Source organism: Neovison vison, chromosome 11, assembly GCF_020171115.1.
Source record: "Neovison vison isolate M4711 chromosome 11, ASM_NN_V1, whole genome shotgun sequence".
Taxonomy (NCBI): domain Eukaryota; kingdom Metazoa; phylum Chordata; class Mammalia; order Carnivora; family Mustelidae; genus Neogale; species Neogale vison.
Window position 1 is genome coordinate 63,709,307 of NC_058101.1, and position 14,177 is coordinate 63,723,483.

At 46.8% G+C, this 14,177-nt stretch overlaps 1 protein-coding gene across 4 annotated transcripts in view; it reads right to left on the reverse strand.

Annotated features, from left to right (window-relative positions):
* EVC2 (EvC ciliary complex subunit 2) overlaps positions 1 to 14,177 on the reverse strand; it is a 126,948-nt gene that overhangs the window by 62,979 nt on the left and 49,792 nt on the right. For all 4 annotated transcript variants that reach the window (XM_044226228.1, XM_044226227.1, XM_044226226.1 and 1 more), the window contains one exon: positions 2,633 to 2,957. In XM_044226228.1, the coding sequence (XP_044082163.1) occupies positions 2,633 to 2,957 (325 nt within the window). The remainder of the gene's footprint in view (positions 1 to 2,632; positions 2,958 to 14,177) is intronic.

Below are 14,177 nucleotides of genomic sequence, written 5' to 3' on the forward strand. Positions count from 1 at the left end.
GGTTAGAGCCTCTGCCTTCGGCTCAGGTCATGATCTCAGGGTCCTGGATCAAGCCCTGAGTTGGGCTCTCTGCTCAGTGGGGAGCCTGCTTCCTCCTCTCTCTGCCTGCCTCTCTGCCTACTTGTGACTTGTCTCTCTCTCTCTGTCAAATAAATAAATAAAATCTTAAAAAAAAAAAAAAAGAGTAACCACAGAAACTCATATGGGAGCCAAGCAGAAAACAAGCCTCACCCTCAAACGGGATCCATGTTAAGGTAAGGGGAACTGAATGCAAGGGATAAGGCAGGGCTAAGACAGTATGAATCTTGCCTCTTTTGGTCTCTGCCCAGTGTGTCTGCGTGAGGGCTGACAGCAGATGACCCGCTGAGAGCCATGAGTTGTCAGCCCTGTCTGTCCACCAGCAGGGGATCTCTGTGCCAGCCAGCAGTCTGGGGAGCAGAAGTTAGCAGTTCAGAAGCGTATTCCCAAGCAGGTGTTAGACCTCCCCAAGATGGCAGGTTTCCAGACCTGGAAATGCGGGCTCAAGCCACAGGGGCTGCACAAGCCCGCTCTTTCATAGAAGAAGACAGAAATCAGGCTCGATTTGACACACTCAGGAAAAAACTCCGGCACGATTCCCTCAAGACAGAAACAGACGCATTTCTTAGAAAAATGAGACTTCATCTCTGATCAACAGAGGTCAGCCCTGAGAAACCTAAGGGGTCAGAACTCTCAGATCTAAGCACTGTGCACTGAGCCTAGAGCAGGCCACGCCCCGGCGAGCTTTTCCTTCCTCTCCCAGCCAGCCGAGAGGGGGCGCCCTCAGCCTTGTAATTAGTCGTGCTAATTACACCCTTTAGGAGCAGAACTGGAATATACTGGAATGGGAGTCCAGGTTTGTCTGACGGTGGAGCTGGTGCTGGAGGGCTCCAAGACCTAGTATAGTGCAGCCCAGATGGACACACACACACACACACACACACACACTCTGACATCACAGCCTCCCTGAACCATGCTTTCTGTGGATGCACTCTTCCATGAACGAAGCCTTTTTACTCTCCCCAGGATGTCCCATGAACCTGTGAACATATGTCTATTCTAGTATAGCTGAATGAGGTCATGTCTTCTACACGTGAAAATGCTTCATTAAACTATGAACTTCATGAACCCAAGAACCATGTCTCATTTCCTCAGTACTTCACTGCCTAGTCCAGTGATCGAGAGGCAGACAGTGGTCAATAAAGTCTTTCTAAATAAGTTTGGGATGGTTGGATGGACAAGTAGAAGAAAGGGTGGTGGGTATGTAGATGGACAGGTGGACGCACAGGTGAACAAAAGGAATGCAGGTTAAGGGAATGGATGGCTAGATGTAGAGATGGACAGGCCGAGGGAAGGGTGGTTGAGAGGGTGGTTGGATGGATGGACTATAGATGGACAAGTACATTGAAGAGTGGTAGGTGGATGAATGGATGGATGGATAGATGGATGGGTAGATGGGTGGAAGGAAGGGTAGTAGGTAAGATGAATGGGAAGATGTATAGACGGACAGGCGGATGGAAGAGTGGTGGGTAGGCAAATGGATAGATGAGTAAGTGAACTGATGGGTGACTGGACAAGTGGATGGATAGAAGGATGGGTAAATGGACAGGTGAACAGAAGGATGATAGGTAGAAGGATGGATGGATAGATGGATAGATGGACAGGTGGATGGAAGGGTGGTGGGTGGGTAGATGGATGGATGGACTGTAAATGGACAAGTACATGGAAAGGTGGTAGGTGGTTGGATGAATGGGTGGATGTTTGGATGGAAGGGTGGTAGGTAAATAGATGAATGGATGTATATAGGTGGACAGGTGGATGGAAGAGTGGTGGGTGGGTGAATGGACATGTATATGGAAGGGTAGTGAGTGGGTGGATGGAGGGATGGGTGGATGGATGAGTGGATGGTTAGGTGAATGGGTGGATGGAAGAGTGGTAGGTGGATGAATGGATGGAAGTATGGATGGAAGCATAGTAGGTGAGTGAATGGCTAGATGGATGGGTGAATAGACAGGTGGATGGACAGATGGATGGGTGGATGAGAGGGTGAAAGAATGATAGGTAGATGGATGGATGAACTGCAGATGGACAAGTAGATGGAAGGGTGATAGGTGGATGGATAGATGGATGGGTGAATGGAAAGGTGGGATAGGTAGATGGATGGAAGAGTGTAGGTAGATGGGTGGATGGACAGATAGATGGTTGGATGGGTGGGTAGGAGAGTGGTAGGTGGATGGATAGATGGGAGGGTGGATGGACAGGTGAACAGAAGCATGTGGAGGTAGAGGGATAGATGTATAGATGTATAGATGGACAGGTTGGTCAAAGGGTGGTGGTTGGGAGGATGGAGAGAAGAACTGTAGATGGACAAGTGGATGGAAGGGTGGTAGGTGGAGGGGTGAACAGATGGATGGATGGACACGTGGATGCAAGAGTGGTGGGTGGGTGAATGGACAGATGAATGGCTGGATGACAGGTGGATGGAAGGGCAGAAAGTGGGGGATGAAGAGATGGGTGATGAGGATGGCTGGGTGGGTGAATGGGTGGAACGATGAGCAGATGTATGAGAGAAAGCAGAGAGGTGAGTGAAGCCCTCCTTTCGAAGCTGCCTTACCCTCTCACTGACTCGTTTCAGCAACTCCTCTGCCTCTTCCATCGCTGCCATCTCCCTCTGGTACTGGCTTTCTGTCTTCTTTCTCATTTCCAGGTCACATTCAGCAGTCAAGGCCACCATCTTCCGATCATACTCCTCTTGAATTTCTTTCTCTAGCAACAGAAACTGCTTTTTGAAAACAGCACTCATCCTCCTCTCTACTTGGGGGGAGAGGTGGCCAGAGCTGGTCAGGTTCTTCAGCAAAAGGGCAATGATGTCTCTGCTGATTTGGGTTCGACAAGCCTCCAGGTCTGAGTCTGCCCGGTTCAGGGTTGCAATCTCCAGCCTGGGAGACACAAAAGTCAAGAGGACATGACTTATGAAGCCACAGCAGAAACCGAAGGTCCCTCAGAGCTCTGAGGTTTTTATTTCTTGTAGGTAAGGGTTTTCTTTTTCCCTTTTCCCTCCTCCTCTTCCTCCCTCCCTCCTGCTCCATTTAGGGAATCTGCAGGGTGCCCCACTGGAAACTGCCAGGAATAGAACTAATACAAGGCCTGGTCCTTGTCAACAAGTGAAAATAACAACAAGAAGGCTGAGGAGAAAATGGATAGTTAATATATTTGGAGGATTGTAAACTGAAATTAATTTTTCTTTTTTCCGATTAAAAATTAACTTACGGGTATAACAACTAAATGTAATACAGTACCCTGGATGGGATCCTGGAACAGGAAAATGACATAAGATCAACTATGGAAATCTGAATGAGGGTTGGGCTTCGATTAATCCTGGTGTATCACATTGGCTCACTGATTGTAGTAAGTGGCCTATCGTCATATAACATGTGAACAACAGGCAAATCTGAGTACAGGGTTTGTGGGAACTTTCCACACTAGCTTCCCAGTGATTCTGTAAATCTGGAAGTGCTCTGAAAATAAAGTGTACTCAAGAACTATCAATGGGATGTTTCACAGGGCCCAGGTTCTAGAACTTGGTTGTAGCGGTGGTTGTACGACCATGTGTTTTATAGTCACAGATCAGACTATACCCTTAAGATGGGTGAATTTTACAGTATGCTAATACCTTTATAATTATATTATAATTATATCTCTCTATGTATAATAATTATATATCTATACAGACATAAAATGATGCACAGAAAAAATTCATTTATATTCATGATTAAAAATACCTGGCAAATAAAGACAAAGATCTCACTCACTGTAAGGCTAACATTTCAACAGAACCAGTGAACGCATTTGGTTGTATTTGCTTCCAATTTTTTTTTTCTGTGCCTATGTTTTTCCATGGATGCATAGCCTTTACACAAAGGCAAGGACAATTCTGTCCATTTCTTTTCAATCAGCATTATAACAGGTATCTCCTGGGGGTGTTTAAAAACTGTAAACGTTGGGTGCCTGGGTGGCTCAGTTGGCTAAGGGTTTGCCTTCGGCTTGGGTCATGATCCCAGGGTCCTACGGCTGAGTCCCCACGTCCCTGCTCAGCAGGAAGTCTGCTTCTCCCTCTCCCTGTCCCCCTCCTCCTGATCCTGTTCTGTCCATCTCTCATGCGTACTCTCCCTCTCAAATAAATAAAAAATCTAAAAAAAAACAAATCTGCAAAGTTCTCCTTTACAATGGTTGCAAAATAATGGTTGCAAAATGGTTCACCTTGTGATGTACCATGATTCATTTAAACTATTTTTCTAGTGTCACATATTTGGGTTACTTGAGAAACTCAAAACCTAAAATAATCCGGCAGTAACTATCTTCATAAAGAGCTTTTGCTATTCACAGTGATAATCTGCACGAGATCCACAAATGAAATCACTGGATCAAATGTGAGCAACATTTCAAAGCCTTCTAGAATGTTCTGCCAAACCGCTTTCCAGAAAACTCCCCGAGCAAAGCAGTAGGATCTTTATTTCACCACTCCCTCTACAGTGCTTAAAAATCTTTGATAATTAGGTATGCCTGAGTGGCTCAGTTGGTTAAGCATCTGCCTTCGGCTCGGGTCATGATCCCAGGGTCCCTGCTCAGCAGGGAGCCTGTGCTCCCCCTGCTTGTGCTCTCTCGCTCCATCTCTCTGACAAATAAATAAATAAAATCTTTTAAAAAAAATCTTTGAGGGGCGCCTGGGTGGCTCAGTGGGTTAAAACCTCTGCCTTCCGCTCAGGTGATGATCTCAGGGTCCTGGGATCAAGTCCCACATTGGGCTCTCTGCTCAACAGCGAGCCTGCTTCCACCTCTCTCTCTATCTGCCTGCCTCTCTGCCTACTTGTGATCTCTGCCGTCAAATAAATAAATAAAATCTTAAAAAAGAAATCTTTTGAAAATTTGATGGGAGAAAGTGGCATCTTATTGTAAAAAGGTAAGTGTCTTAAGAAAACATTATTACAGAGACTGTCAACCATTTAAAACTAGAGACAAGTACAAAAGTAGTGACTCCCAATGCACTCATTACCCAACCTCAAAAACTGTCACAAGTTACCAAACTCATTTTTGTTACTCTCTTAATGTTGGAGCATTTTTTTTAAAGATGCTTTTTGCATCTTTTAAAAAAAAAAACATTTTATTTATTTATTTGAGAGAGAGACAGTGAGAGAGAGCATGAGTGAGGAGAAGGTCAGAGGGAGAAGCAGACTCCCCATGGAGCTGGGAGCCTGATGCGGGACTCGATCCCGGGACTCCAGGATCATGACCTGAGCTGGAGGCAGTTGCTTAACCAACTGAGCCACCCAGGCACCCCAATGTTGAAGCATTTTTAAAAAGATTTTATTTATTTGACAAAGAGAGAGCACAAGCAGTGAGAATGGCAGGCAGAGGGAGAGGGAGAAGCAGGCTCGGTGCTGAGCAGGGAGCTTGATACGGGGTTGGATCCCAGGACTCCAGGGTTTGAGCTTTTTAAAGCAAATCCCATGTCTTCCATCTTACTTGTAAATTCCTCAAGGTGCACCTTTAGGCATCAAGGATATAAGTCTATATAAGCATGTGTATATGTATATCAACGTGTATGTACATATTTTGCCTAAACTTGATATCATGATCATACCATATATATTATCAGTCATATTTAAAATATTAACAGTAACTCCAATAATAAATATCAGTCATTAGTCAAATGATTTCAAATGTGTCAAAATGATTTTTACAGTTGGAAATTTCATTCAAGAACCAAACAAGATCCCCCAGTGTCAGTTAAGTCCACTTTATTCTGGCCTCCCCAACCCCGTTTCTCTTTTATGCCACAGATCTGCTGGGGAGGCTGGGCTATTTATCCTGCAGAATGCCCCCCCATTCTGGGTTTGGTGGATTCATTTCACGGGTGTCAATGTTCCTCTAGCCTCTGTATATCCTGTAAAGTCTTAGCTGGATCTTAGGTCTTGATTAGAATCAGACTTAATCTGCTGTCCAAAATACTCCATAAGTGGTACCGTGTGCTTCCTATCTGGTCAGAGGGTGGGTCACTACTAAGATCAGTAGGTTCAAGGCGGGTCAACATGATCTGTTGAAATCTACCCACTTTCACCTAATGGCGTTAGCATCCACGTGTAGCTGTCACTTAAATCCACGATTTCATTAAGGGTTGAAAAATGCACACTTTCTAATTCTATCCCTACCACATTCTTAAAGCTGAGATTCTTCCATAATCCAGTTACTCTGACATAAAGTATACAGACAGAAGGAATGTTTGAGCCTTTGCTAATGATGGTTGGTTGTCATAGCAACTTCCAATGGTGACGAATGAGTGTGGGCCTATTATTTTGTTGTTGTTTTGGTTTGGTTTGGTTTGGTTTGCTATGAGAGGAAAAGGTTGGTAAACTTTGGCCAAGTCCCTAAGAGAGTCTGAGCTCCGGATCACCTTTAGCTGGAAAACTCATAAGGGGAAGAACATCAAATATGTTACAGGCAGCATGGCTTAGGGGGGACATGACACCTGATTGGTAGATCACTTTGGGATGGGAGGACTTGAAAGCAAAGCAAAGATGTCCATGGACATCTAACAGGGAAGAGTGAGGTGACACTGGGATCTGGGTGTGTCCCTTGTGGGGACCCTGTAAGTTGTTACAGCAGATTCGGGCACCCCAGGGGGATGAAGCTTTTAAGACAGGAAAGCTCCCACACCCGCCTGAGATGGATTACATCTCCTTACAGCTGAGCTGTGTCACGTGGGGAAAAACCATGCACGGTGTGACCTGGGGCAAGGGCACCCATGGAAGGACGCCTGGCGTCCTCACAGCAAGCCATGTTCCTACCCTCCAGCCATGTGCATACAGGGGGTGAAGGCGGGGCTTATGGGAGTCTTCCGAGTCCAAGGGTTTATTCAGCTGGAACATTCCATGCCTCTGCACAGTATTGCTATGAAATTATAGATTTTTATAGATTTAGTGGGTTTCAATCAAATGCAGGTATTATTCTTTTCAATGCTCAGATTTTTCCATCTTAGGTCAGACCAGCTCCTGTGTCCTTTGGACACAACCCAATTAGTCTAGTTTTAAACAACAGCTCATGCACCTCATCTTTCATTTTCTCCACAAGTGCTTACTGAACATCACACGTGCAGAGTGTCCCAGGTCACAAAGCAAGAGGAAAGCACAAGAGATGCTCTGGGCACAGCACGCATGGTTAAATGTTCAATGAACCAATGTTCCAAAGGCTCAGGAAAAAAAAAAAAAAAGACTTCTCTACTGAGACAGACACAGTAGATCTACATCTTTAAGGATGCTTCTCATGGCAGGCAAAATAATGGTCCCCCGAAGATGTCCACATCCTAATCCTCAGAATCTCCGACTAGCACCAGGTTACAGGGCGAAGAAGAAACAATGTTGCTTGTCAGCTGACCTTGACCACAGAAATAGGACTAACACAGAACTAACACAGGACTAACACAGAAATAGGTCTCTAGCAGGGAGGGGAGGGAGCAGAAGACAAGTGGGATCAGAAGGAGAAGGGAGGGAGAAGGCAGGGGTGGGCGGAATCATCATCAGCTTCAAAGAGGAAGGAGTGGCTTGTGCCAGCGAGAGGGTCGGTCTCAAGGAGCTGGAAAAGACAAGGAAATGGAGTGTTCCCTAGAGCTGACATCCTGATTTTTCTTGGTGAGGCCTGTTGGGACTATCACCTCCAGAACCATAAGACAAGGCCCTTGTGTTGTTGTAAGCCACCAAGTTTGTGGGCGTTTGTGACTGCTGAATATACAACTCATACACCTTGCCCAAGCCCTCCCCCCCTCATTCATGCATTGATTCATTGATTAACTTGCACAAGAAAATCTTGGGGCTGCATGTTGGGTAAACCTAAGTGCTTTACCGGGAGTACGGGGGCTGGGATGAACAGATGGACATCTCTGTAGGTTTTTGCTGTCAAACCACCTCCTAGCTAAGGGACCTGGGAACTAAGGACTTAGTTCCCCTGCAACATAAAGGGGCCCACCCTCACAGGGTAGTGCTCCTGGTTACAAGAGTAAGAAATATAAAAGGCACAGTGTAGGGGTGCCTGGGTGGCTCAGTTGGTCGAGCATTTGACTCTTGGTTTCAGCTCAGGTCCTGATCTCAGGATCATGACATCTAGCCCCCGTAGTGAGCTCTGTTCTTGGGGTGGGGTAGCCCCCGTAGTGAGCTCTGTTCTTGGGGTGGGGTCTGCTTGAGATTCTCTCTCTCCCTCTGCCCCTCTCCACCCATGTGCTCTCCCCCTCTCTCTCTTAAATGAATAAGTCAAATTAATAAAGCAAGCAAGCAAGCAATCTTTAAAATGCACGGCGTAGTACTTCGAATTTTGTCCATTCCAAGTCACCCTTGTTTCCCTGTTCTTGGTTATCTTCATCCCAGGACACCAGCTACAAACAGAGTATCGTGCACAGCTCGCCCTTCCCAACTGCCTGGGGAGGCAATCTCCTAGGCACTTTCCCTTTATAAAGTTTTAATGTTAATCACCATGGATCAGCTATCAGAAGCGACAACAATGAAAACTGCCAGGATGTCCCAAGGCCATAAAGGAAAGAACAATGTCCCTTTAAACCAATTAAAATACCATGCAGCTAATGAGGCTAACTCTCATCTGTTAATTCCCCAGATGGGCACAAGAGAGAAAAACAAGCATTAGGAATTCATTGTCGACCTCCAGGACAGGGTGCACTGCTGAGGGGGTAACTCCCACTGTCTCCCGTGGCATTTTAAATTATTTATAATGAAATGTGCGTAAAAAGTCCTAATGGTTCCATGAGACAGAGCCCCTGTGAGTCACACACGCTGGGCTGAATTCTTACTACAAGTCGGCAGAGCTGGCAGGATTCAAACACTGCTTTCCCAGGGGATATCCATTTTTTCCATGTCACAAAAATGTCATCTTGTCACCGGATTGTAAGATGCGTGTAATTGCAAAGGTTATTTCTGCTGCACGCACACCCCATATCAACCATTCTCCTGTTCTAAAGGAGGGTCATCCCACAGGAGTGTGAAACGATGTCCCCCACAAGAGGCACTTAATAAATAAATAAATAGAAACCATTCAAGTTTATTAGCAGGGTCGCTTATAATGACCTCTTTCTTAAAGAAACTGCGCAGCATATATTACCCCAGACCTGATTAGTACTTTGATTAGCTACTGATGATCAAGAAAAGGGAATAAACTTCGTGTCTTTTTCCTTATTTATTTCATGTAAACATTAATTGAGTTCTCACCAAACAGCAGGTAGGTGTCAGAACATAAAATGAGGACAGGATTTGCACACAAGGCAGAAAATGTCCCCTTGAATGTGAAAGAGACCTCATGAGCATGGAGGATAATTAATTCAGAAGAAAAAAAGAAGAATCCACGCCCATTTTCACAGTATAAATCCAGTATCTTCAAGTTAGTTGGGGTAAGCATAACCAATGAGAACCCACAAAAGCCAATTAGGACTAAGGAAACTGGAATTTTCCTCCTAGGAGTCAATTTCCACGGGCAGCTGATAAGGCACGGAGGAGAGTTCCATGCCAGAACCAAAAATCATATTTGTAACTGTCGATTTGAGGGCCTGGACAATGCAAATTAAGCGGGGAAAATACCTCCTGATTATCTTCACTGTCAGAACTAGTAAGAGCTTAAATCAGAGTGAAAATAGTCACTGCATGTGAGCAGGTCATCAGTAAAAGTTATGATGAGATCATACCCTTCTGGTTTTGTATAAACTCAAACAGATTGTAGGATTCAAGGGGTCAGCGGTCTGCATCCGTCCTCTGTGACATTTTCCTCCGGTAGATTCCTTTGTTCAGAAGCCTGGCTGGGCCCGCCCACTCCTGGGCTCCTGTTCCTTAAAGGGAGAATGGATGCCACCAGATCCCTACCATGGCCTGCTCCCCGCCCACTTGCTGGCCACACCCCCACACACTAGTCCTCTGCAACAGAGAAAAAGAAATGAGCGTTCTTCATCCCACTTCTGATCCTCCTGGAAACTTCCTCCCAACTCCGTTTCAGGCACACACTAATCACCTCATCACAGAAGGTGATAAGTGTTTCATCATGTCTGAAAGCACAATGAGCTTATGAGTCACAGCAACTCAGCCTCTAATCTCGGCATCATCCCTTCAGAGCTGGGCAACTCAGGGGAGTTACCTGATGTCTCTGAGCCTTGTTCCCAGCCTGGTTAATGAGAATATTATCAACCATGTCAAATAAAAATCATTAAGAAGATTACTAGCAGTGCCTCTTATGTATAAGCTTTGTTTTAATAGCTTTTTAAATATCAACCCAGTTAATCTTATAAAGTAGGTGATTAACTTTTTTTTTTAAACAGGTGAAGAAACTGAGGTGCAGAGAATTTAAAATACCTTGTCGAAAGTAGCATAGCTATTAAGTGGCAGAGCAGGAATTTGAACCCACAGCATGTGGCCTCAGAGTCCTCAGTCTACCTTCTATCTACTGCCTCAGTCACACTAACATGCTCAAAAGCACTGAGCTGTGCCTAGCACAAAACAGATGCTAGAAATTGCTGTTTCACATTGCTCTTGCTGTGGGTATGTCTGCCATAGTCTTCCCTGATATCATTCTTTATGGCAAAGAAAAGAAGATGTGAAGGAAACATAACAGAGATGGGTAAATGGATGGATGCGTGGGTGGATAGATGGAAGGACATATGTTTGGACGAACGGATGGATGAGTGGATGGATGAATGGATGGATGGACGGATGGACAGATGGATGGATAGGTGGATGGGAGGGTAGTTGGATGGAAGGACATATGTATGTATGGAGGGATGGGTGGCTGAGTGGATGGATGGTGGCATTAGTGGGTGGGGGGCTGGTTGGCTGGCTGGATGAATGGATGAGTGGACAGATGGATTATAGTTAGCTGGCTAGATAGACAGATAACTCATGCAACTCTTATTTGGAAAGACAGATTGTATTCTACCTGAAAAGCATCTGAAAGAAACTGGAGGATGAAACATTTAAAGATGAAATAAGATAAACCCCAGATGTCAACTAGGTCATCTTTCCAACCAATGCTCAGATTTCCTTAATACCTTCCCTGCCAAGTCCCCAGCTTCTGCTTTGCACACACACACCTACACACACATACACATGTGTGGGCACACACATACATACACACACATTCACATGATGACTGGGAGCTACCCGCTTCCCACCATCAGAGAGCTCGGACAGAAAGGTCTTCATCACCTGACATCCGCCTCCCTACAGCTCCCATCGTGGTCCTAGTTCCTCTGTCTTTTTCATGACCACCTCCCAGAAATCTGGCAATTGTGATCATGTGCACACAAAAGATCTCCAACCTGGGCCTCACTGCCTTAGGCAGATGACACAGAGCCTTACGGGCTGCAGTGAGGGTTAGGGTTTTACCAAGAGCATGCCAGCACAGGGCTTCCAGCAAATGTCCCAGTCAGGGTCATGAAAAGAGCCCCCCCCCCGCTGGTGTATGGACAATGGCCCAGGGCCCAGGGATGGATGTGAGGTCAGTGCCGGAGGCCAGTGAAGACAGGGTGACAGTCAGGCCTCAGATGGTGGCCGTGGGAGGGCAAGACGGCAGGGTGGGGAGCGGCCCTGCCGAGGATCTGTTAGGACGACGCAGACCATTCGCCTGGTTAGTCCCCGTGTTTGCTCACATGGAACTACTCATGTGTCTGGTTAAAAACAAGAGGTATTTTCAAGGAGGACAAGCTGCTCTCACAGAGATGGGGAACTGTACTTGACCCCAGGACTGCTGTAACAAACCATAACCAACGGGATTTCAACACCAAAATCAAGGGGTGGCGAGGGGTGGTTCCTTCTGAGGGTTACGAACCTATGCCCCTGTCCTAATTGCCAGCTGGCAATGCTCAGGAAATCCCCGATTCCTGCCTCTGTCTTCACAGACAGCTGTCCCTCTGTGTCCAAACTTCCCAATTCTTATAAGGTCACTCATCATACTGGATTAGGGCCCACCTGACAGATATCACCTCAGCCCCACCATACCTGCAAAGAAGCTATTCTGAATAAGGGCACATTCACTTGACCTAAGGGCTTAGGACTTCAGTTTATGCTTTTGGGGGGGCACAATTCAACCTGTAACAGTCTCTCAGGGATGGTGGTCCCCCACAATCAACAGGATATCCAAGTAAAAATGGGTTAGCCATTGCAGGAGGTGTGCTAGAGAAAACATTTCTACTTTGGGCCATTTAGGCCAGATGATCTCCAGGATTCTTTGCAGCATCAAGACTCACTTTTCTCCCAGGGAGGAAGGGCCACCTTCATCACGGCTCCCTCCAGGGCTTCCTGTTCGGATACCACCTTGTGAGGAAGGCTGCTCCCCGTGCACTGACTTAACCCAGCACTCCCACTCCACGTGGTGGTTTTGCAGGGACTCCTTACCTCCTTATATTTCACGCGTATTTACTTTACGTCCGCCAACCACAGACTGCGTATGAGCGCGAGGACTTTACTGTGGTCCCTGCTGTATCTAGAGAGTGCCTGGCAAGAGGAGTTGCTCACTAAATGTCTTCCAGATGGATGAACGGAAAGCCTAAACTCATGGGGTCACTCTATCTGGGAGCCTGACTCCCTCCCTCTTCCTCTGGCTCTTCCATCTGCCCGAGGCCACGCCTGCCAGGTGAAGCCTCTCCGGTTTCCTGTTTCCAATTTCTGGTGTCAGAGCAGGAGCCCTTCCCCACCACCCCGTGCAGTGCCGTGTCCCCTACCACCTGCACCCTGTACCATCTTGCAAAGACTGTCTGAGTCTATCTTCTCTGTCAACTGTGAGTTTCTTGTTTTGACCCAGCTCAGCATCCATGGTTCATGGAAAATGGCTCTGAATGAGAAAGTGCCCGGGAAACACTGATTGGGTAAGGGAATAAATGAGCGAAGCAGGAAGGAGGGTTGTGAAGGGCTGCCCTGCCGGCTGCAGGAGCAGCTTATATCATAATCTTTGGTAACAACCCATCTGCTAGAGAGTGGATGCCCCCTAGCATCAAAATACCCATGACATTCAGAAATCTCAAACTGATGTCCCCCTGGCCCCCACGCAGACTGCAGCAATCAGGAGGGAGTATCCTCCCAAAGAGATGGGTGCACATGAGTGAACCAGGCGCCTTGGAGAGTGTCATGTGTTTGTGGAAAAAATAGACAAAAATAGCAAAAACAACAAAGCATAGATTTTCAAAGTAAAGTCTGAACTAAATCCCTGGGTAAGCATCATGACACGAAATTGATGAATACTTGAAAAGAAAGGCTCTTTCCAAGTCCCACCGAAATTGGAGCAGCAAGGGGGCTGGACAGAGTTCTGGGTCAGTATTCACTTTCTCATGGGCTGACAGACCCCAATCCGGATCAAAGCCTGAAGCTCACGCCCAGCCGTCCAGCTTCCACAACTGGCTGGCCTCCCGCTCCAGCTGACCGCCCACAGCGTCCCACCCAGCCACAGGTCAACAACCCAGGAAAAACCTGAGGCCTGGGGTTTCCTGAAGCTTAAGCCCCTGCCTGAGTCACTGCTACCCCCAGTCAGCCTCCCCGGTGACCGACCACACACCAATCCTCCAACACACAAACCTCTCCCAGCAAGAAGGGTTCTAATGCCAGGTCCTCAGAGCACCAGAGATCACCTCCTTCATGGTGCCGGGCACCGTATGTAATCACATACCATTTCCATGTGATTCTCTCATGAATGCCTGTCTCCCCGACTACACACTCTGAGCCCTAGGGGGTCAGGACCTGGCTTGTTGGACCTACAGTAGCATGGCTAGCCTTCATGCCCACTGTGGACGGAACAGTGCATGACATGCTCAGATAGGGCAAAGAATTAGAAGCCAGGAGTCACTGGGTAACTGCAGCCCATTCCTGTGAACTCTATGAGACTGAGTCATAGAAGGAAACTACGGAGTCCCATGGGTGGAAAAAAGCCATGAACTATAGGGTCTGTAAACAGGTCAATCACTTGCCGCATGCCTCGCCAGAGCCCTGGTTCTCAGCCCTGGGCATAGAGGATCTAGTTAAACCCTCACCTCCCATGGGGCATACAGCATCACCATTCTGGGTTCAGATGAGGCCCCAGAGGCACAGGATTGTACTCAAGGTCAAGATGATTAAGTGGCAGATGAGCAGTAG